This window comes from Acanthochromis polyacanthus, chromosome 16 (assembly GCF_021347895.1).
Source record: "Acanthochromis polyacanthus isolate Apoly-LR-REF ecotype Palm Island chromosome 16, KAUST_Apoly_ChrSc, whole genome shotgun sequence".
NCBI lineage: Eukaryota > Metazoa > Chordata > Actinopteri > Pomacentridae > Acanthochromis > Acanthochromis polyacanthus.
In genome coordinates this window covers 38284736-38309449 of record NC_067128.1, presented here as the reverse complement: position 1 = coordinate 38309449, position 24714 = coordinate 38284736, and the positions used below count along the sequence as shown (strand labels likewise).

The window sequence follows — 24714 nt, the reverse complement described above, 5'->3', positions numbered from 1 at the left end:
TATTTATTTTTTCATCCTCAGCTCTGGAGAAACACTGTCTGCAGCTCAGCCATGGCTTCTTGTTTGTGACGAGGAACTCAAAACACATTTCTTTACAGAATCTGGTTACAACAAAGTTTATTTTTGGCAAAGTTTGAAATGAAACGTGAAGAATAAAGTGGTTCTGATGAAGTCTGGGTTTTAATTGTGGTTAGTTTCAGGAAGAGAAAGTCAAACATCTGATGATTCTTTCTGTTTGCACAGTTTGTTCTTTTAAAAACGAGACATCTTCCAAACCTGCCGGCAGGTTTTAGAGTTCAGATGTTTCAGAGTTCAGAAGTGAAGTTATTGTTTCTGTCCAGTGGATCACTGAAGGTCTGCTGGAAACATCTGGAACATCAGTACAGAAAATACACTCTGACAGTCTCCACCAGCCTCCACCAGCTTCCACCAGCCTCCACCAGCCTCGATCAGTCTCCACCAGCCTCCACCAGCTTCCACCAGCCTCCACCAGCCTCGATCAGTCTCCACCAGCCTCCACCAGCCTCCATCAGTCTCCATCAGTCTCCACCAGCTTCCACCAGCTTCCACCAGCCTCGATCAGTCTCCACCAGCCTCGATCAGTCTCCACCAGCCTCCACCAGCCTCGATCAGTCTCCACCAGCCTCGATCAGTCTCCACCAGCCTCGATCAGTCTCCACCAGCCTCCACCAGCCTCGATCAGTCTCCACCAGCCTCGATCAGTCTCCACCAGCCTCCACCAGCCTCGATCAGTCTCCACCAGCCTCGATCAGTCTCCACCAGCCTCCACCAGCCTCGATCAGTCTCCACCAGCTTCCACCAGCCTCCACCAGCCTCCACCAGCCTCCACCAGCCTCGATCAGTCTCCACCAGCCTCCACCAGCCTCCACCAGCCTCCACCAGCCTCCACCAGCCTCCACCAGCCTCGATCAGTCTCCACCAGCTTCCACCAGCCTCCACCAGCCTCCACCAGCCTCCACCAGCCTCTACCAGAACTCAGAGGTGTCACTGGGGCACACAGCTGTCTCCCATGAACTGGGCGTAGCGGTCGGAGATGCTTCTCCTGAGCTCATCGATGTCTCTCCTCAGCTGTCCGACCTCCAGCAGCTTGAACCTCAGCTCTTCCTCCACCACCTCCACCTCACAGTCACTGTCCTCTGCTGAGACGCTCAGAGCTGGAAGAAAAACAGATTAAGTCAGCAAGAAGATGAATTCAAGAGAAATGAGTTCTGTTCAAAGTTAACCTTTAGCTAAAACTCATAAAACACACTCGTTACCATCAGAAACCAGTCTGAACCTCAACTAACCACTACTAAGCACCAGTAACCATAGATAACCACCATTAACCAACACTGTGTGTGTGTGTGTGTGTGTGTGTGTGTGTGTGTGTGTGTGTGTGTGTGTGTGTGTGTGTGTGTGTGTGTGTGTGTGTGTGTGTTGTCCACGTACACTTCATGCCCAGCAGCAGTGTCAGGTTGGGTTCCTTTCCCTGAGCTCTTTGAGCCAGAATACTGCAGAGACCCTGGAGGTCCAGCAGACACAAGGACATCTCCTTCAGCAGGCGGCCCAGCTCTGGCATCTCCACCTGGGACAAAGGATGTACTGAGGACCCTTCATCTGCTGGACGCTGCTCCTCAGAGGAAAACAAAGAGCCAGATTTAGTATCAGGGGTCATTCCGTGTGGTTTCACCAGATGGTGGTTTCTGCACCATTTTCAAATTAGTCCTAAATTTGTATGCCATTAGATAGTCACAAAAGTACTTTCTATGCTAAATTGTAGGTCTGTAGTTCAAATAGTTTCTGAGTTGTGGGGGTCTGAAATTTTCAGAATTTGTTCTATAAAAAGCCTCGCCAGCGTTTTTTGCATCTTTCAGTGGTTATTTGTCAGCCTCTAGACATACCAGAGAGCTGTGAGTTGGTAAACAAGGCCTCTGCATGTAGCTAGTGCCCCACAAACATCCCCAGGTGTTTCCCTACACTCTGCAGGTCATGGGGGCTTCCTAAAAATGACAAAAAATTAAGAGATACCTACTCACGAGTGGGGTTTGGGACCTTAAAAGTACTAGAAATACTGCACAGAAGTGTTCTAACAGCCCTGGGTTCCATTCTACACAAACTTGTGTGATAACTTAGCAAACTGGAGCTTTCTAGGTACCTCAGTTTGGAAAATATGAGCTCCCAAAGTTGGACGAGATTTTTAATTGGCTATTTTTGGTGGCAAAAATCTCAGTGTGGGACAGGTACCAGAGACCCCAAATTTTTCTACAAGACAGTTCCATCTGTCTTCTATCACTGTACAAAAAAGCAGCAGGGTTATATTTGTAGTTACTGAGATATTCTTACTCAAAATGCCATGGGTGATGTCAAAATCGTTTTTTGCTTTTCACTACTTTAAATTGGGATACAAGTATTAGTAGTCATTCAATGGTAGTATTATGTATGTTTGGTTCTTTGTTAAAGGTGACTACCTTCAAAAAGAGTAATGGTATAACTTAGGTATAGGTTCTTTTGCTTGTAACATGACATTGTACAATTAAATTTAACATGTTTAATCCCACTGCACTGATACTGTAAAATTCAACATTATTGTTGTATTTTTAAATTAATCAACCATAAACTACTACAGAGCTCCCTGAATTCAAGTTAGTACATGTAATTTGTATGTGTATGTTATAATTACATGTATGCATTGCAAATGGGTGTCAACATGTCATGATATCTACAGGTATGGCTCTAAACTAGACCTTGTGGCACAAACAGGGCGTTACACTTTCTGAAGGTAGTCACCTTTAACAAAGAACCAAACATACATAATACTACCATTGGAATGACTACTAATACTTGTATCCCAATTTAAAGTAGTGAAAAGCAAAAACGATTTTGACATCACCCATGGCATTTTGAGTAAGAATATCTCAGTAACTACAAATATAACCCTGCTGCTTTTTGTGCAGTGATAGAAGACAGATGGAACTGTCTTGTAGAAAAATTTGGGGTCTCTGGTACCTGTCCCACACTGAGATTTTTGCCACCAAAAATAGCCAATTAAAAATCTCGTCCATCTTTGGGAGCTCATATTTTCCAAACTGAGGTACCTAGAAAGCTCCAGTTTGCTAAGTTATCACACAAGTTTGTGTAGAATGGAACCCAGGGCTGTTAGAACACTTCTGTGCAGTATTTCTAGTACTTTTAAGGTCCCAAACTCCACTCGTGAGTAGGTGTCTTCATTTTTAGCATTTTTAGCAAGCCCCCACGGCCTGCAGAGTGTAGGGAAACACCTGGGGATGTTTGTGGGGCACTAGCTACATGCAGAGGCCTTGTTTACCAACTCACAGCTCTCTGGTATGTCTAGAGGCTGACAGATAACCACTGAAAGATGCAAAAAACGCTGGCGAGGCTTTTTATAGCCCAAATTCTGAAAATTTCAGACCCCCACAACTCAGAAACTATTTGAGCTACAGGCCTACAATTTTGCATAGAAAGTACTTTTGTGACTGTCTAATGGCATACAAATTTAGGACTAATTTGAAAATGGTGCAGCAACACCCCCAAGGAATATCTGGTCATTTCACCTGGAATGACCCTCAGGTCATTGGTGTCACAGCAGAACCCTCAGACTGTTGTAGAACCACAAATCTGGAAAAGCAACATTATCTATCTATAGAACAGCTGACAGAACGTTCCTCCAGGACAGACCTGGGCAAACTACGGCCCGCGGGCAACATCCGGCCCTTTGTACATCCCTGTCCGGCCCGCGTGAGGCCAATCACAAACAACATAAATCAAACATCTGTCTTTTTTTACTTTTATTTTGAAATTTGAAATTTTATTTTGAAAAGCGTTACGTTACTTTTGTATGAACGTATGCGCGTACGTCGTACGTATTTCTTCACAGAAGTTAAAGGTAAAGCAGTGTGCTTAATCTGTGCTACACAGGTCGCTGTGTTTAAAGATTATAATTTGAATCGCCGCTACACGACCAAGCATGAAGATAAATACAGAAATCTGTCTGATGAAGAGCGTGCAAGGGAGTCTGATGCATTGCTTGCACAACTACAAACTCAACAAGGACTTTTTACCAAACTTCACACCCCCAGAGATCCAGCCGTCAGGACAAGTTATGTAATTTCTCACAAAATCGCCAGGAAAAGTAAGGCGTTTTCTGACAGAGAGTTTATTAAGGAGTGTTTATTGGACTCTGCTGTGCTGATATGCCCGGAGAAAAAGGGCGCATTTGAGAGCGTTTCACTCTCCTGACGCACTGCAACGAGGCGGATTGAGGACATCGCGGGAAACTTGGAGCTTCAGCTGAAGAACAGAGCGGAAGACTTTGACTGTTTTTCTCTGGCTTTGAATGAGAGCTGCGATGTATGTGACACCGCCCAGCTGCTCATCTTCTTACATGGGATAACCGCAGACTTTCAAATCACGGAGGAGTTGGCAGCCATGCAGTCGATGAAAGGGACAACCACTGGTAATGACTTGTTCAGAGAGGTACACACGTGGACAAAATTGTTGGTACCCCTCAGTTAAAGAAGGAAAAACCCACAATTCTCACTGAAATCACTTGAAACTCACAAAAGTAACAATAAATAAAAATTTATTGAAAATTAAATAATCAAAATCAGCCATCACTTTTGAATTGTTGATTAACATAATTATTTAAAAAAACAAACTAATGAAATAGGGCTGGACAAAAATGATGGTACCCATAACTTAATATTTTGTTGCACAACCTTTTGAGGCAATCACTGCAATTAAACGATTTCTGTATTTGTCAATGAGCGTTCTGCAGCTGTCAACAGGTATTTTGGCCCACTCCTCATGAGCAAACAGCTCCAGTTGTCTCAGGTTTGATGGGTGTCTTCTCCAAATGGCATGTTTCAGCTCCTTCCACATATGTTCAATGGGATTCAGATCTGGGCTCATAGAAGGCCACTTTAGAATAGTCCAACGCTTTTCTCTCAGCCATTCTTGGGTGTTTTTGGCTGTGTGTTTTGGATCGTTGTCCTGTTGGAAGACCCATGACCTGCGACTGAGACCAAGCTTTCTGACACTAGGCAGCACATTTCTCTCCAGAATGCCTTGATAGTCTTCAGATTTCATCGTACCTTGCACACTTTCAAGACACCCTGTGCCAGATTCAGCAAAGCAGCCCCAAAACATTACTGAGCCTCCTCCATGTTTCACCGTAGGGACAGTGTTCTTTTCTTCGTATGCTTGGTTTTTGAGTCTATGAACATAGAGTTGATGTGCCTTACCAAAAAGCTCCAGTTTGGTCTCATCTGTCCAAAGGACATTCTCCCAGAAGCTTTGTGGCTTGTCAACATGCATTTTTGCAAATTCCAGTCTGGCTTTTTTATGACTTTTTTTCAGCAGTGGTGTCCTCCTTGGTCGTCTCCCATGAAGTCCACTTTGGCTCAAACAACGACGAATGGTGCGATCTGACACTGATGTACCTTGGCCTTGGAGTTCACCTTTAATTTCTTTGGAGGTTGCTCTGGGCTCTTTGGATACAATTCCAACGATCCGTCTCTTCAATTTGTCATCAATTTTCCTCTTGCGGCCACGTCCAGGGAGGTTGGCTACTGTCCCGTGGGTCTTGAACTTCTGAATAATATGAGCCACTGTTGTCACAGGAACTTCAAGCTGTTTAGAGATGGTCTTACAGCCTTTACCTTTAAGATGTTTGTCTATCATTTTTTTCGGATGTCCTGGGACAATTCTCTCCTTCGCTTTCTGTTGTCCATGTTCAGTGTGGTACACACCTTTTCACCAAACAGCAGGGTGACTACTTGTCTCCCTTTAAATAGGCAGACTGACTGATTATGAGTTTGGAAACACCTGTGATGTCAATTAAATGACACACCTGAGTTAATCATGTCACTCTGGTCAAATAGTTTTCAATCTTTTATAGAGGTACCGTCATTTTTGTCCAGGCCTGTTTCATTAATTTGTTTTTTTAAATAATTATGTTAATCAACAATTCAAAAGTAATGGCTGTTTTTGATTATTTAATTTTCAATAAATTTTTATTTATTGTTACTTTTGTGAGTTTCAAGTGATTTCAGTGAGAATTGTGGGTTTTTCCTTCTTTAACTGAGGGGTACCAACAATTTTGTCCACGTGTGTAAATGCATGTTTGGACACATTAGGGCTGAAATGGTGTGACAACAGATGGTTGTCCAAATCTGACGGGCAAAAATGTTGGACTTTTAAAGAGAATGCAGGATAAAGTGACAGAAATTAACCCTGTGCAGAAATTGCCATTTTTTCATTGTATTATACATCAGGAAGTGTTGTGTAGGACAGTGTTAAAAATGAAACATGTTGTTGATGCTGTAACTAAAACAGTCAACTTCATCAGAGCGAGAACATTCAATCACAGACAATTTGTTGCATTTTTGGAGGAAAATGAGTCTGAACATGGTGACATCAGCTATCACTGCACTGTTAGGTGGCTCAGCCTTGGCAAGGGACTGAAAAGTTTCTGGGACCTGAGAGACCAGATTCAGGATTTCTGTGTTAAGAAAGGTCATGACATCCCAGAACTTTCAGATAAAGACTGGGTGGCAGACCTCGGATTCGCTGTGGATGTGACTGGACTAATGAACGAACTCAATGTCAAACTGCAGTGCAAAGGCCTTTTTGTGCATGAGATGTACAGTGCAGTGAAGGCTTTCATGAGAAAACTGCAGCTTCTCTCAAGCCAAGTGAAGGACAACATTCTGACCCACTTGCCAACACTGAAGGAAGCCAAAAGACCAGGCGATCACCTCCAGAAGTACTCAACCATGTTAGAAGCACTGCATGCGGAGTTTTCAAGGCGATTTCAAGATTTCAAAACTCTTGAGAGTGAAATGCACATGGTTTCTTCTCCCTTCAGCTGCAGTGTGGATGATGCACCAAATTAAGTTCAGATGGAACTCACTGACCTGCAGTCTGACACACTTCTGGCAGAGCACTTCAGGTCAGTCTCACTGCTGGACTTCTACTCCTCCCTCAAAGAGGAGAACTTTCCACACCTGAGGAGGCATGCTCAGAGGATCCTAGTCCTCTTTGGATCTACCTATCATTGTGAACAGACATTCTCTGCGATGAAGTTCAACAAATCAAAACACAGATCCTCTATGACTGATGACCACCTCTCAGCTGTCCTTCTCATTGCCACTTCAGACATTCAGTCAGATTTCAATGTCCTTGTTCAAGCCCAGAACAGACTGGATCATTCTCACTGAAGAGGTAACATGAGGTGGAAAACATTACAAGTTATTGTTTGTTGTATTGCTGTAAATTTGTTAGGTTGTCGTTTTTCATTGTTTGTGGAGATTAACAAGTTAAAAATGAATTGCACTGATTCAATAATAGTTTTTGTTTTCTTATTTGACCGATACACCACAATTTCACATAACCTAATATAAATATTTACAGAGTGCTTTATTCTTCTGATTATCAGTACCAGCTATTCAAAATATTTAATTTAGAGCATTTTACAGTGGAAGAAAGTTGGTGGCCCTCTGACACAATTCGGGTTTCTCATGCGGCCCCTGGTAAGAATTAATTGCCCACCCCTGCTCTAGGATCAGACCTGCTGCAGCTCCCGATTAATAATCAATCACCACATCTGTCGGTCTGACATCAACACCTGAACACTGATACCTGAGTGAAGGCTCTGTGTGGGGGGGGCAGCTTGGCCTCCTGTCCTTCAGAAACTCCTCTCTGCTTCTGCAGGCGGCTACTGGTGGCCTGACAGGTGAGACAGGTGAGAGAGAGGCAGACAGTGGTCGTTTTGGACATCAAGTTAAACAGAACAATATCCAACACTACACAATCACTACACAACCAGTTCACAAACGTGTGTCTGTGAACTCACCGTCAGCTGAGACGTCAGTCTGTTGATCTGTTCTCTCTGATGATTAAACAGCTGCAGGACAAAGAGGAAAGTTACACTCTGTTGTGTGTCTGGTGTGTGTCTGGTGTGTGTCTGGTGTGTGTCTGGTGTGTGTCTGGTGTGTGTCTGTTGTGGGTCTGTTGTGGGTCTGGTGTGTGTCTGGTGTGTGTCCGGTGTGTGTCCGGTGTGTGTCCGGTGTGTGTCCGTTGTAGGTCTGGTGTGGGTCTGTTGTAGGTCTGGTGTAGGTCTGGTGTGTGTCCGGTGTGTGTCCGGTGTGTGTCCGGTGTGTGTCCGTTGTAGGTCTGGTGTGGGTCTGTTGTGGGTCTGGTGTGTTACCCTGCTGCTGTGATCCTGTAGCTGCCGTAGTTGACTGTTCTCCACTTCAAGTCTCTTCAGGTCCTGAACAGGAAGTCGAACTCCATCATCCAGACACAGCTGGACCTTCTGCTGCAGACTGCAACACACACACAGACACAGACACACACAGACACACACATACACAGCTGCTACAAACTGCAGATATGAGAGTTGATCCAAAAGTTCAGACTGTGCACAGTGTGTGTGCACAGATGTTCCAGATGATGAACATCAGCAGAGATGAAGGTTTCCCCTCTGGTGGTAACCATGGTAACCTGCTGTTCAGGTGAGACGCTCGCCTACGTGCACATGCTCCATGCACAGTCCTGGAACTTTGTGATAAAACGATGCAAAGTTTTCCCAGGTTGTATAAACAGAAACAGAAGGAGAAGATCAGACAGGTGAGGACTCACCTATGCACTGCGGCCATCAGCTCCTTCTCCCTCTGGTTCTGCTGCTCCATCTTCAGCTCCTTCTGCTCCATCAGACAAGAACCTTCATCCAGACTCCTCTGCAGAACAACCACCGCCTTCTGGAGGTCCTCCACCTTCTGCTGCACCTGCTGCTGCTGAGGAGACAACATCTGGATGAACCTGAGGACAACATCTGGATCAAGCTGAGGCATCTATTGCTGTGTCTGTAGTTGTTCGTCTGCAGCTGTGTGTCTGCAGCTGTGTGTCTGTAGCTGTTTGTTGTGTCTGTAGTCGTGTGTCTGTTGTGTCTGTAGTCGTGTGTCTGTAGTGTCTGTAGTCGTGCTACTGTAGTCGTGCTACTGTAGTCGTGCTACTGTAGTCGTGCTACTGTAGTCGTGTGTCTGTAGTCGTGTGTCTGTAGTCGTGTGTCTGTAGTCGTGTGTCTGTAGTCGTGTGTCTGTAGTCGTGTGTCTGTAGTCTTGTGTCTGTAGTCTTGTGTCTGTAGTCTTGTGTCTGTAGTCCTGTGTCTGTAGTCGTGTGTCTGTAGTCGTGTGTCTGTAGTCATATATCTGTAGTCGTGTGTCTGTAGTCATATATCTGTCGTCGTGTGTCTGTCGTCGTGTGTCTGTAGTCGTGTGTCTGTAGTCGTGTGTCTGTAGTCGTGTGTCTGTAGTCGTGTGTCTGTAGTCGTGTGTCTGTAGTCATATCTGTAGTCGTGTGTCTGTAGTCATATATCTGTAGTCATATATCTGTAGTCGTGTGTCTGTAGTCGTGTGTCTGTAGTCATATATCTGTAGTCGTGTGTCTGTAGTCATATATCTGTCGTCGTGTGTCTGTAGTCATATATCTGTAGTCGTGTGTCTGTAGTCATATATCTGTAGTCGTGTGTCTGTAGTCATATATCTGTAGTCGTGTGTCTGTAGTCATATATCTGTCGTCGTGTGTCTGTCGTCGTGTGTCTGTCGTCGTGTGTCTGTCGTCGTGTGTCTGTCGTCGTGTGTCTGTAGTCGTGTGTCTGTAGTCGTGTGTCTGTAGTCGTGTGTCTGTAGTCATATATCTGTAGTCATATATCTGTAGTCGTGTATCTGTAGTCGTGTGTCTGTAGTCGTGTGTCTGTAGTCGTGTGTCTGTAGTCGTGTGTCTGTAGTCGTGTGTCTGTAGTCGTGTGTCTGTAGTCATATATCTGTAGTCATATATCTGTCGTCGTGTGTCTGTCGTCGTGTGTCTGTAGTCGTGTGTCTGTAGTCGTGTGTCTGTAGTCATATATCTGTCGTCGTGTGTCTGTAGTCATGTGTCTGTAGTCATATATCTGTAGTCGTGTGTCTGTAGTCATGTGTCTGTAGTCATGTGTCTGTAGTCATGTACCTGTTGCTGCTGCACCTGGACCTCCTCCAGGGTCGGCAGGTCTGACAGGTATTTTTCCAGTGTTTCTATTCGTTGTTGTTTTTCGAGGTTCTGATCCGTTTCTCTCTGACATTTTTTCTTCAGACTGCTGATGTAGCGATCCCTGGTCTTCACCTGGAATATTATTATTATTATTATTATTAATACCTGATCGTCGATAATATTATTATTATTGTAACTTTATCAACACCTGATAAGGAACACAGAGCAGATAATGTTAATGTTAATAAACAGTAAACAGATGATAATCAGAACATTAATAAAGGTTCTCCACCTTCTCCTCCAGCTTGCGGACGTCTTCGCTGTATTTCTGGGTGACCTGCTTGAAGAACTCGTTCAGATGCAGAACCTCCAGTTCCGCTACGGCCAGTTTTCCTCGCAAGTCTTCGTCGCAGCAGATTCTGCTGCTCGGCTGTTTGCAGGACATTCTGGGATCCTGAAGAAGCGACAGAAGCTGGTCCGGTTTGGTCCTGCAGGATGGTGGTGAGGAGTTGTGACACGGGGTGACCTGGAGATCATCCAACCAGCCTCTCTGACTCTGGAGAACCTGCTGAGCTCGGAGCTCATTCTCTCTGATCCGAGCGTGAAGCTGCAGAATCTGCTGCTTCTGCCTGAAACACAAAGATCAAAAACAGGTAAAGAAAACACATCATGAAGAACATCTCCATGAAGGAGAACAAACCGTCCAGAGGAACGTTACAGATTGAAGAAGCTCAGCAGATCAGAGACCATCTAAGGTCTGTTAGTAGGAAGCTCATTTCTCACATAAATACTGGATGAAGATCTGATGACCAAAGCTAGCAGAGTTAGAACATCAGAGTTCCTCCTTGGAGGAGGAGAACCTTGGATTTCTCTCTGACCAGGATCTGTCCTTCAACATATAAACCAGTCTGTAGGACAGCTTTCTATCATCTAATGCTGTAAAATCAAGAACATCTATTTTCAGAGTGATGCTGAGGAACTAGTCCATGCATTTAGAACTTCTAGGCTGGACTGCTGTAGTTCCTGATGGTCAGGAGGTCCCAATAATTCTCCTAAAAAACTCCAGCCAGAGTTCTGACAGGAACCAGGAACAGAGATCAGAGTTTTCCTGTTAGCTTGTCTTCATGGCTCCCTGCAAAATCCAGGATAGAATCTAAAATCTTTCTTCTAACATCTAAACTCTGAATGAGCAGCTCCAGCACATCTTAAAGACCTGATGGTTCCAGGTCATCCTAACAGAACCCTTCCCTCTCAGACTGTAGAACCTTCAGGTCTGGATGTTGATCTTCACGTCTTTTATCTCCAGTTCCTGTTCTAATCGACGTCCAGAATGTTCCCTGTTCTGTTTGTCGTGGTGGTTCTCCATCTCCCTACCCTCATCCCAACCGGTGAAGGCAGACATCTGCCTTCCCTGATCCTGGTTCTGTCAGAGTTTTGTTGTTCCGTCCCACCAACTCTGGATCACTGGGTTCTCTGTTAAAAGCTCATAAGTTCTGGACCGTACTGCTGAACTCTGAGATGACATGTTGTGAAGAAAACTGAAGTCCATAGAAGAGGTCCAGATCTATCACTTTAATGGACTTCATCAGAACTTCATCCATCCAACAGATAGAACCATGACATTTAGGAGGACAAACACATCTGAGTTCTGGGAAAAAACTGACACCAGACCAGTTTTAATCCATCCAGGAGTCTCAGTCTGAACACGGAATCTGGTTTCTGTTCAGTTTCTCTGTAGCCAGTGGTGATCATCAGTATTATGGGATGTATTCTGGTGTCCATCCATCCATCCATCATCATCAATCCATCCATCAATCCATCATCCATCTTTTTCCTCTTATCTGGGGTCGGGTGGTGGAGGCAGCAGATGAAGCAGATCATTCCAGACGTTCCTCCTCCCAGCAACACTTTCGAGCTCTTCCTGGGAGATCCTGAGGTGTTCACAGGCCAGATGAGATGTATAATCCCTCCATGTTCTGGATCTACCCAAGGTCTCCTCCCAGGAGGACGTGTTCAGAAAATCTCCAAAGGAAGTCTCCTTGGAGGATCTGAATCAGATGTCCAAACCACCTCCACTGGTTCCTTTAGAGGTGAAGGATCAGCAGCTCTACTCTGAGCTCCCTCCAGATGTCTGATCTTCTCCTCCTATCTCTAAGGCTGAGCCCAGACACCCTACAGAGGAAGCTCATTTCAGCCGCTTGTATCCATGATCTCATTCTTTGGGTCTCTATCCAGAGCTCATGACCATAGCTGAGGGTTGGAACGTAGATGGATGGTAAACGGAGATCTTCTCCTTGAGGCTCAGCTCCCTCTTCACCACGACGATTCGGTACAATGTCTTCATTACTGCTGACAGTTTCCACCAGAGAACCATGACCTCAGACTTGGAGGTTCTGATCCACATCCCCATTGCTTCACACTCTGCTGCAAATCACTCCAGTGCTGCTGAAGGTCTGAGGAACCAACAGAACCACATCATCTGCAACAAGCAGAGAACCTGAGGTCCCCAAACCAGACACCCTCCTCACCCAGGCTGATCCTTGAGATCCATGAAGACCACAACCAGGATCTGAGACAAGGTACAGCCCTGGAGGAGTCCAACACCCACTGGAAACCAGTCTGACTTTAATATGTGGACACAGCTCTGACTTTGGTTCTACAGGGACCGAGTGGCTTCTATCAGAGAGCCTGGTGCCCCATACTCCCTCAGTACCCCCACAGAGGTCCTCAGGGGACACGGTCATAGGTCTTCTCCAGATCCACAAAACACATGTAGACTGGCAGGTAGAACTGCCATGACCCCCTCAGCAGCTCTGCAAGAGTAAAGATCTGATTCACCGTTCCACGACCAGGATGGAATCATTGCTCCTCCTGAATCTGAGGTTCTACAATCAGTCAGAGCCTCCCTTATAGCACCCTCGAATAAACTTTCCAGGGAAGCCTGAGAAGTGTGATACCCCGGTAGTTGGAACTCACTCTTAAAGATGAGAACCACCACCCAGTCTGCCACTCCACAGCACCTAGTGTGACCATCAGTATTATGGGATGTGTTCCAGTGTGACCATCAGTATTATGGGATGTGTTCCAGTGTGACCATCAGTATTATGGGATGTATTCCAGTGTGATCATCAGTATTATGGGATGTATTTAAGTGTGACCATCAGTATTATGGGATGTATTCCAGTGTGACCATCAGTATTATGGGATGTGTTCCAGTGTGACCATCAGTATTATGGGATGTATTCCAGTGTGATCATCAGTATTATGGGATGTATTCCAGTGTGATCATCAGTATTATGGGATGTATTTAAGTGTGACCATCAGTATTATGGGATGTATTCCAGTGTGATCATCAGTATTATGGGATGTATTCCAGTGTGATCATCAGTATTATGGGATGTATTTAAGTGTGACCATCAGTATTATGGGATGTATTCCAGTGTGACCATCAGTATTATGGGATGTGTTCCAGTGTGGCCATCAGTATTATGGGATGTATTCCAGTGTGACCATCAGTATTATGGGATGTATTCCAGTGTGACCATCAGTATTATGGGATGTATTCCAGTGTGACCATCAGTATTATGGGATGTGTTCCAGTGTGACCATCAGTATTATGGGATGTGTTCCAGTGTGACCATCAGTATTATGGGATGTATTCCAGTGTGGCCATCAGTATTATGGGATGTATTCCAGTGTGACCATCAGTATTATGGGATGTGTTCCAGTGTGACCATCAGTATTATGGGATGTGTTCCAGTGTGACCATCAGTATTATGGGATGTGTTCCAGTGTGACCATCAGTATTATGGGGTATATTTAAGTGTGACCATCAGTATTATGGGATGTATTCCAGTGTGACCATCAGTATTATGGGATGTGTTCCAGTGTGGCCATCAGTATTATGGGATGTGTTCCAGTGTGACCATCAGTATTATGGGATGTGTTCCAGTGTGACCATCAGTATTATGGGGTATATTTAAGTGTGACCATCAGTATTATGGGATGTATTCCAGTGTGACCATCAGTATTATGGGATGTATTCCAGTGTGACCATCAGTATTATGGGATGTGTTCCAGTGTGACCATCAGTATTATGGGGTATATTTAAGTGTGACCATCAGTATTATGGGATGTATTCCAGTGTGACCATCAGTATTATGGGATGTGTTCCAGTGTGACCATCAGTATTATGGGATGTGTTCCAGTGTGACCATCAGTATTATGGGGTATATTTAAGTGTGACCATCAGTATTATGGGATGTATTTAAGTGTGACCATCAGTATTATGGGGTATATTTAAGTGTGACCATCAGTATTATGGGATGTATTCCAGTGTGACCATCAGTATTATGGGATGTATTCCAGTGTGATCATCAGTATTATGGGATGTATTCCAGTGTGATCATCAGTATTATGGGATGTATTCCAGTGTGACCATCAGTATTATGGGATGTATTCCAGTGTGAACAGCAAACCAGATGTTGGTGTTGGATTGTGTTTGTGTCGTACCGATTGATCTCCAGCTCTCTCTGGCTCAGAAGACTTTCTTTAACCTTCACCAGAGTGTTCACGGGTAGACAGCTGCTCTTCAGCACCTGAGAACACAGAATACATCTGAGAACACACCTGAGAACACAGGTAAAGTTGTTGATAGGAGCAGAACATCTGGAACTGGACTAAATCTTTAAAATTTGGATTTAAATCGTGCACCATGAGTATTTACAATAAACTTTGAATTTGTCTGACTGAAACTTTATTTTAGTTTCTCTGAAACTGTTTTTGAGTCTCACTAAAAATTCAGCTGCACTTGAAGTAAGACTCCTCTATAATGTAGTAAAACTCCTCTGTGCTGCAGTAAAACTCACCTGGTTCAGTCCTGGTTCTGGCCGGACCCCCGGTTGCCACAGTGACAGCCCATCACTGCAGACCTCGGTACTGAGCTCCAGACTGGGTCGGTACTCCATCTGCTCTGTGAGCCACATCTGTGTTCGGACTGCCGGCTGGATAGGGGACCTTCGGTCCGGAGGAGGCAGCGGGACGCTGAGGCTGCTCACCTGTCCGCTCACCTGTCCACTCACCTGTCCGCTGACCTGAGCCTCTGGCAGAGCGCCGTGGTGTCGGACCGGGGAGGACAAGGACCAGTCCAGGTCCATAACCGGGGCTCTGCGGTCGTACCGGTACCCGGGCCCGGCTCCAGGTGAGCGCTGCAGGAGGCTGCTGCTGATGAAGGAGGAGGACAGGGGCAGGTAGAGGTCAACGTTGGACCCCTTCCTGTAGCCGGACAGCAGGCCTCGGTCCAGAGAACCCTGTCCTTCCGGGCCGGACTGGAGTCCAGACGTCCTCCTATCAGAGGACAGCTTGGTGAGGGACGACCATCTCCGGATCGGCTGCTGGTCCTTCATGTCCCAGCAGCTCCGGACCCAGCGACCCGACCCGTGGGGGGACGGCGGCACTCTGAGCTGGGCTCCAGGAGAGGAGGACGGGGATGGCAGGACGGGCAGAACGGGGACGCCGTCATCGTCCAGGTGATGCTGAGACAGCTGCAGGAAGGACAGAGGAGTGGTGCTGCAGCTGGAGTCATCTGTGGAGACAGTTTGATGTTCATCAGTTGGAACCAAACATCTGACCTTTAACATCTACAGACATCAGGAACATCTGACAGTAAAGATCTATCAGGAACTACAGTACCTCCATTAGCTTATTTAGCTTTTGTCTCATTTGAAGCATCACGTCTGAAAATGTTTATGGGTCATTCCATACCAAATAGACAAAAATCCAGAAAAGTGGTTGCACCCACCACCTCAAAATTGCTTCATATTTTTTTTTTTACCATTCTTTGGTACATTTCATTGGGAAAGCCAAAATTTTGAGGTCCTAAACCCAATCCTCATGGTTCTACAGGCCCACAAAGGGGCAAGGGTCATGTTTTTAAATTTCCGTCTGTCATTTTTTTCAGTTTTCACAACTTTATATCTCAGGAACCTCTCAAGATATCTGCTTGAAATTTTCAGGACTATATATAGTATATAGTACATAATGTTTTGAGCTTCAAGCAAGGTATATGTCTCATATACTTTGTATACCAGACCTCTCAATATGTGAAAAAATTCTTCAGACGAGCTTTTCATATTGGCATTTCCTGGTCAAGAGAGATCATTTGGTCCTCAAAAATGGTTCAGTTGGTGGTTTCTTACAAATTACGACCTAAACAAACTAGACGATCAAATGTCACTAAATTAAACAGATTAGAGACATGGAAGTTATTCAGACAACATTTTTTGACTTTGATCTCCACAAGTCCTCAACTCTCTTCAAAATGCTTGCATCAGGAAACCTTAACGCCTCCCTAAACCAACTGCATCAGGCACTGGGACAACACACAGGACATGTTCTTTGGGCACCCAGCACTCATCCGTATGTTTTGGCCAGTAAAAGGACTTGGCTGGTCCATAAATTGTACTTCAAAATCATCATCCTCTGAGGAATGTGACTTGACATTGCCAAGCTACCACTGGCCATCATATAGACGTGCTACGTACTGCCCAGAGGATATGTCTTCTGACTCAGCTGTGGATTCTGTAGTGTCACCTGGTTCACTAACTGTGGTGGAATGTTCACAGTCTCCACCTGGCTGTTTTACCTGAACTGAGAAGACGGCATCATCTTCTGAAACACGCCTTACCAACAAATGGCTGTCACACTGCTGCACAAAGGAGTGGTTGTCTCGAGTACCAGGCACTCTCCCATATGCAGCAAACCTGCTTTCCTGTGCTGTGGACACAGTTTTGATGGCCTCTTTATCCACCCAGAAAAACTTGATTCTATTAATGTTGGCCACTGCCCACTCATAGAGCTGTCTTGGTGTCATGATGTGGCCTTCTGTTGTGCTTTGTAAGAATGAACACATCAAGAACCAAAGTTCATTTTAAGTTTTTCTACAAGGTTTCATGTGTGTCTTCAAACCTAAAAAATTTCAAAAATGTGCCACCTTGTCCACATGGAGTAATTTCAGCCTAAATATGGTGAATTTTGGCAAATGACCTGTGATTGACAGCTTCCCTAGCCCTCCCTAGGCACATTTAGTGTCCCATAAATGCATCAAAAAGTTGCTTATGACCCAGACAACAAAATCTGACCTATCCTGACCCAGCAGAGAAATGCTAAGTACCTAATAAATGCATTTCATTTTGGAGCTTATTGTAATTTTATGCACTTTTTAAATGGTTGTGCCTCATCAGATTTTCATCATAACACTTGTCTGACCACTTTATTTTATGCATCTATATACATTTAAAAGAACTTGAAAATTTGAAGAAGATATATTAAGTACTTCCTGAGTTATTAGGGTTTGAAATCATCAAACAATGACAGACTGATTTTAAAAATGAAGGACCCCCTCCTTCAACAGGCTGTAAAATGAAAACCAGTGGGCCTGTGAGGCTGTAACTTTGGGTTTCTCAATCATTTTTACCTTTCTGCAGAATTACAAAAAATGAAGACAATCTGAGATGGTGGTGCAACCATCTTTTGTTTATGTGATATGGAATGACCCTTATGGAAACAACAGAACATTTGTTCTGTGCTCCTTCAGTATCAGTGTGGACTGTGGAGAAGCTGCTCTAAGATGTTCTAGATAGCTGAAGGCCTGCAGAGAACCTCTGGAACATTGTGCTGTTCTACTGATGGAGTATTGGTTGTGTGTTCTCCTCAGGTCTAACCAGGACGAGTCCTACCTTCCACGCTGTCGGAGCAGTAGGTTCCGATGCCGGTGTCTCCGCTGTCCGACACCGTACTGAGTCTTCGGCCTCCAGAGATGCTGCTGCTCCAGGCTGAGTCTGGAGTCCATCCTGGAGAACCACCACTGGAGCCTGGAACAGAACCACAGGTTAGATCTCAGGTTCATCCATCAACCTTCAGATCTGCTGAGAGCCTGAGAGAGCTTCTCCTTGTTCTGACAGTTTGGTCCAGTTTTTCTGGAGTATGTTCTGTTTTTTCCATAGAACTTTGGATTCATTTCTACTGCAGAGGATCTGAGTTATAATCAGAAAAAATAGAACAAAACAGAAAACATCAGATAAAACATTTTGTATGTTTTGTCCACAGAGAAGGAAAGAAGAAAAAAGAAGAAACCACAAAGCATTCACATTGAACCAGCTGCAATCTCACAATTTATAGAAATACACGTGCGGTCAGGGGAGGCAGGTGAGGCCGTGGCTCACCTGTCATAAATAAATATGAATATTTTCCACTGATCTGTGTTAAAAATGCAATAGGCAGGGCTGCCCACTTTCTCCATCACTTTTCGCCATCTTTATTGAACCTCTTGCAGCTGCCATAAGACAAAATACAGACATCAGAGGAATCCAAGCCAACAATATAGAACATAAAATAAGTCTTTATGCAGATGATGTATTACTTTTCCTAAATAACTCCAAATCATCTATCTCCCAGACAATCACCCTTATTAATACATTTTCATTGATATCTGATTATTCTATCAACTGGTCCAAGACTACAGCCATGCCTGTTAATTGTGACATACCAAGAATATCTAACATCATAATACAGTCTGGAAACCTCAGATATTTAGGCATAAATCTCTCTCCCAGGATATCAGAACCTACAAAACTAAATTATGTTCAGTTATTGAAAACAATAGAGGACGATCTTATACGGTGGAAGCACTTACCCATATCACTCATGGGGAGAGTAGCCACTATTAAAATGATGGTTTTACCTAAAGTTAACTATGTATTCTCAATGATACCATCCAAACCATCCTCCTGTTGGTTTAAATCACTGGACTCATATATATCCAAATTTCTTTGGAAAAACAAACCATCACGTATCAGTTTAAAGACTCTACAACAGACTAAAGATAGAGGTGGACTGGATTTACCCAACTTCAGTCTCTACTTCCTAGCTAGTAAGCTGCAGTATATTTCCAAATGGCTAAAACCTAGTAATGTAGATGAGTTATGGTTCGATGTAGAGCAAGCAATATGTGAGGACATAGCCGTTTCTGACCTGCCATTTATCAGCACAACTATTAAATCTCATCAGTGTTTCAAAAGCATTAATATCAGCTCGTTTTTCATGGCTTGGTGGGAATTTCTAAAATTAAGTAAGTCTTCAGTCATTCCATGTAAATTTACTCCAATCTGGAATAACCCTGACGTTCTACAAAATAAAAAGATGATACATTTTACTCACTGGAGAAACCAAGGGATAAAACAGAACATATCATAGAAGATGGTAACTTTCTGTCATTTCACACACTCACTTCACAATATGGAATTAGCAACACAAAATTTTTAGAATACCACCAACTTAAATCGATTATAGGAAAAAAATACACTCTCAACCAATTACACTGGCAGCTTCCTCTTAGAGTAGAAGAATTCTTAAATCTTTGTCCCCCAAAGCTATTATCAAAACTATATAGAATATTATCAAAGTCAGAAGATACAATCTTTCTTCCTACAACAAAATGGGAAGCTGACCTATCCAGTAATCTTAATCAAAATGCATGGTCACAAATATGTTTAAATACCTTTAAAATGTCAAAGAACTCAAATATGCAACTTATACAATTTAAAATTCTGCACAGAGTTCATTATACAGGACAAAGGATGTTCAGGATGGGTCTGTCCCATTCGGATATTTGCTCACACTGCAGTGATAACATGACTGACAGTTACCTCCATGCCGTGTGGTCCTGCGCACCTGTGCAAAGGTTCTGGCCTGAGGTATGTGAAGACCTGTCATTATGGTTTAAATGCAACATTACTGCAAGTCCCACATTGTGCCTATGAGGTGACCGAGGTGAAATCAACATAGGATCTAACTCTGTATGTATGGTTCTCACCAGCTTCTGCATCGCAAAGAAAACTATCCTTATAAATTGGAAAGCATGGGGGGGTAGCGTGGGGGGGTGGGGGGGCTTGGGTGTGTGTGTGTGTGTGTGTGTGTGTGTGTGTAAGGGGTCTTGTGCCCATGCCGGGGTGGCCGTCTGGGGTGGCTGGTTCCCCTGGCGATGTTGACCCTCTGCCTGGGGGGGTGGGGGTTGCCTCTTGGATGCCTGGGGCCCGGGGTCCTGTGCTGGGTCCGCCCTGGGCCTCCGGCCCCTGGCGGGGTCGGTGGCCGCCGATCTTGGTCGCCTGGGGCCCGGCCCCGCTGGACGCTGGAGGTCCTGGCCGGGTTCTCCCTCTGCCCCCTTGCGGGCCGGTCCGTGGTCGTCCTCGTGGTTTGGTGGCTCGGATCTCTGCTCTGGGATCGCTGCCGGCTCGCCTGGGTCTTGTGGGCTCTCGGGCCGCTTCTGGCCTTCACGGAGGTCAGAGGTCATAGTTGCATGATCACAGTCACAATTGCACCGTACTCTGCATGTGGACATAGCAACCATGTTGTCTTGTGGGGAGTTAAGTTTGTCCTGGTGCCAGAATATCAAAAGACATGTTTCCTCAGTTTGTTTGTCTCACATAGATGATCTGAATAATTACTAGCTGTGTTTCCTAACAAAACCCGTAGGATGCGTTCCGGTGTGTCTTTGTTAAGGTGTACTAGCTTGTTATCTGTTGTGTCGGTTTCAATTGAAAGATAATTGTGTTCTTGCACTTTTCCTTTTCTCTTCACTATCCCCTCTTGTTGTTGTTTTTTTTTTCTCCTTTTCTCGTTTCTTTCTTCCTGCCTTTCCCCTGTCAGGTCCGGCAAACTTATGTATATTTAACTAATCAACAAGTATTCAACCTAAATAAATTACTGTACAGTATCAAGGGGAGTCTTATACTTACGAACTCCCCTTGGAAAAGCAAACTTGTGTGGCACAATGCAGCAGCCAGATCCTCATTCTGCCTGCTCTGTTACTGGACAGGACACAAAAAAAAAAAGAAAAAAATGCATTTGCAGTATGACTACACATTTCTGACATTTTATTGAGTAAAAATTGCCGAATTTGAGTTTCTCCGATCAAATCCAGGGCAGAAACCCCGGGTGAGGCAGGGGCGAACTGTGCCTCATGTCTGACTGCATGATCCAGTACAAAGTGGGTTGCATGCATAGACTGTATATAAAGATGGACGTAGCATCTGGCTCCAGAAGTGAAGCCAACCCGGAAGTGTCAAAAACTTGCAATATCCCGCCGTCCGCTAGGGTTGGCTCCAAAAAGCTTTTGCTCCATAGACCCCAATTCATTTTTGGAAAAAATAAAATTTGATAGACTGATGTTCTACAGCTCAGGATTTTTTTCCCGTTAGTTTTCATGGTCAAAATGAGAGATCAGGTGGCCGATCTTAAAATAAATCAATACTGAATTTTAAATACATCGTTAAAGTTGACGGAGCCAGGGGGCGTGGCTATACTTGATAGACAGCAACAGAAGCCTCTGCGGTAAAATGTGGGCGGGATAAGAGAGTCCTCAGCCAATCCTGCCCCGAGTTGCTCTCCGGTCCAGTCTGTTTGATGACGCTTTTTACGTCACTGGCTCCAAAAAATCCAAAACGGCGACCAGGAAGTAGCAAAATCCGGGCTTCATTTTATTGGCGTTGAAACCAACGGGTGACGTCACGGTTAGTTTACGCCTGGCTGCATGACGCGTGCCCGTTTCTGTTCCTCAGCATATCGCCATTATGAACTTTACAGAAATATTCGTTATAAACCATGACTTTCTGCAGTCTGTGTAATGCCTTTTATGTATGTGTGAGAGAACTATTCCTGCTGATAGCACAATAAAGTGCAGAGAAAAGTCAGCAGGTGAAGCTCTCAGTACTCTGCCTCAACTCAAGGGGGCGTACGCAAGCTGGCAGGTGCTTTGTCGCTGCAGTGCTGGCTTCAACAGAGGAAATCCAAAGTCGGCGTCAAGCTAAAGTCAGTAGGTCTGCACACATCTCTGTACTTTAATTTGTTTACAGTATGAATGAATTACTTAAGGGCTGCACAGTGGGCTAGTGGTTAGCACTTTGGCCTTACAGCAAGAAGATCCCCGGTTCAAATCCCGGCCTGGGATCTTTCTGCATGGAGTTTGCATGTTCTCCCTGTGCATGCGTGGGTTTTCTCCGGGTACTCCGGCTTCCTCCCACAGTCCAAAAACATGCTGAGGTTAATTGGTTACTCTAAATTGTCCGTAGGTGTGAATGTGAGTGTGATTGTGTGTCTGTATATGTAGCCCTGTGACAGACTGGTGACCTGTCCAGGGTGTCCCCTGCCTTCACCAGAGTCAGCTGATAGGCTCCAGCACCCCCCATGACCCTAGAGAGGATAAAGCGGTGGATAGAGGATGGATGGATGGATGAATTGCTTTAAACACAAGATGGGTGCTCTATCAATAGCTATAAAAGAAAGTTCTGTAGGACAAATATGTTCCTGTGTATATGTTTGTGTTGGTTTGTGAGTGTAACTGAAAGAGGAATGCTGATGGGATATGAAGCATTATCAGTAGTTGGATGAATAGTGAAATAAGATGCTTTTTTTCAGTTCTTACAATCGTAAATCTGACTCTTGAGGAGTCAGTGTCTCACCAGCCATGAACCTCACCGCACGTCACTGGTATCCTGTATATGCACAGTCCATCCATCTATCGATCTATAGTCTATCAGGCCTCAGTAGTAGCTTCTAAGTGTGGGTTATCCTGGTGTCCCGGTGGTTCCGGTGTTCCAGTCGGAGGTCGTCCTGCCCATAGATATATACAAACACTAGATGGCTCATGAGCGCTGTCAGCCTATGGGGAGCGACGTCGCCACATGGCGGCCATCTTGGGACAGGGCTGCTCGATCACTCATAACATTAAAGTCAATGGAGCATGGATTTTAAAATCACTGTAGATTGCTCAATTTTCAACCGATTTTACAACAGCTTGGTTTGTTATAAACGTCAGAGATGTACTTGTTTTACTGCTTACATAAGAATAATTAAAACCATTGAATTCATATAATAATGAACACAGATATCATCTTTTTTCAGCATAAATGGATGTAAATGTAATTTTAATATTTAACATTGCACTTCTTTATTACTATCAGCTTTCTAATGCACAGATAAAAACAAAGCTCAACCAAAATCAATGCACAACAAACAGAGATGATGTCTTTTCTTTTCATGAACCTGGTGCCTACATTACCCACAATGCATTTCGGCTGCAGGCTAACTAATCCAGGCATAGATGTATACAAACAATAAGTCTAAGGTCTCAATCAAAGTCTCTTAACAAGCAAATAAATACAACCACAACCACAAAGAATGTAATTTCGCCTAAAGATTCGGTTCTCAAAAAACGTTGGTATCAGGAAAACCTAATAATTGAAAATCAGATTGTGAGTAACACCATCTTAAATGTGAGTAGTCAGGCAGAAAAGACACACAACTATGCCGCATTTTTCAAAACGAAAAGCTGCGATTTCGGAATTAAGCCTGAATCATAGCCACGTTAATAAGGTTTGTAATAAACTAAACCGTTTGTAAATCAATCAAGAATTGAGCGAGTTCTGAGTGTTAAAGTGAGGAAATCATCCACCTTACCATTGACTACAGTACAGTGCGACAGAGCAGTCCCCTGTCCTAAGATGGCCGCCAAGTGACGACGCCGCAGACTCCGTCTCGAGACATCTAGTGTTTGTATATATCTATGGTCCTGCCTGCTGCCGGTGTTGTAGAATTTTCAGTCCCAGGAAAAATCTGACTCCCCCTTCGCGTGAACGCGCGCGACTTACGTTTCACTCTGTGGCCAAGGGGGAGTCAGATTTTTCCGGGGAGTGTGAAAATTCTACAACACCTGTTCGGCTTTGAACAGCTCATACCTGAATAATGACGTCAGCTGTCTCACCTGTCTTATTGGACTCGTATCCGTCTTCTAGGTCCGTCCTGCTCCACATTCCGGTAGAATCCAGCAGAACCCAGAGAACCCAGAGAGCCGCAGCACAAAGAGAACCAGGCCGACGGGTGGGTGCCCGGCTCCGGTATCAGTCCTCACCGAGAAGACCCACAGAACCGAACCTCATCCTGAACCTGTTCGGTCTGATAACGGTTTGCTGCCGCTGATTTACCGTCAGTCTGCTCGGTACCGGAGCTAACGGCTGCTGCAGCGGGAACCTACGGAGAGCCGAGAGGGACAAACGTGTAGTCCGCGTTTTACCGGAAATCTGTGCTGAGCGCAAAACATCAGACTCGGTTCAATAAAGAACACGTTAAACATACCACCTCCCAATCTAGACAACATTAAAATAGAGGATCTGGACCTTGTTAATGAAAAATGTAACAATAAGTTTTTAAAGCAGTACTTAGTCAACACTTTGTACCCATGCACAGCCAAAAGCACACTTACTCTCAAAGATTATGATAAATCTAAAATATCAGCTGTTCGTACAAAATACCTAAAATTCCCAGTTCCTCCCAAATGTAAAGAAATACATTTTAAGACCATCAACAATATTTATCCCTCAAATGAATTCATTAACAAAAGATTTAAATTAGTTGTAGATAACTGTTATATTTGCAAAACGAATGTAGAAACGACAGAGCACCTGTTTTATGGATGTGAGATCATTCAAGATATACGGAAGTCTCTTAATGATTTAATATCGTCCAGCTCCATCAACATAGATTTCTGGTCCTTTCAAAATATTCAAGTTGGTGTAATTCTTAAGAATAAAAAAATGAATTTTTAGTGAATAATTT

General features: G+C 44.3%; 1 protein-coding gene across 10 annotated transcripts; it reads right to left on the bottom strand.

Annotated features, from left to right (window-relative positions):
• Positions 1-100: 100 nt before the first annotated feature.
• Positions 101-24169, bottom strand: cep85l (centrosomal protein 85, like). 10 transcript variants are annotated; one of them, XR_007936891.1, is made up of 14 exons: positions 23864-24168; positions 17784-17918; positions 14916-15631; positions 14560-14645; positions 10340-10676; positions 10027-10179; positions 8662-8816; positions 8228-8345; positions 7874-7924; positions 7660-7746; positions 1450-1630; positions 985-1175; positions 795-844; positions 101-734 (listed from the first exon to the last, which is right to left on the bottom strand). XR_007936891.1 is itself a non-coding variant. In XM_051936935.1 (13 exons), exons 1-12 carry the CDS (start codon positions 23910-23912, stop codon positions 1006-1008), a joined length of 2238 nt encoding a protein of 745 aa, XP_051792895.1. In that variant the 5' UTR covers positions 23913-24168; the 3' UTR covers positions 101-854; positions 975-1005. The 10 variants fall into 10 exon arrangements, 6 of the variants coding, with proteins under 6 accessions (XP_051792895.1, XP_051792893.1, XP_051792896.1 ...); XR_007936892.1 differs by having other exon boundaries at positions 101-684; XR_007936893.1 differs by having other exon boundaries at positions 101-614.
• Positions 24170-24714: the final 545 nt, after the last annotated feature.

Coding starts and splice junctions, on each gene's coding strand:
- cep85l (XM_051936932.1), bottom strand. CDS start 23,912: ATGTGGAGCAGGACGGACCTAGAAGACGGATACGAGTCCAATAAGACA. Junction 15,632..17,783: donor CTGCTCCGACAGCGTGGAAG/GTAGGACTCGTC, acceptor CTGTCTCCACAG/ATGACTCCAGCTGCAGCACC. Junction 8,346..8,661: donor CTGATGGCCGCAGTGCATAG/GTGAGTCCTCAC, acceptor TGTGTGTTGCAG/TCTGCAGCAGAAGGTCCAGC.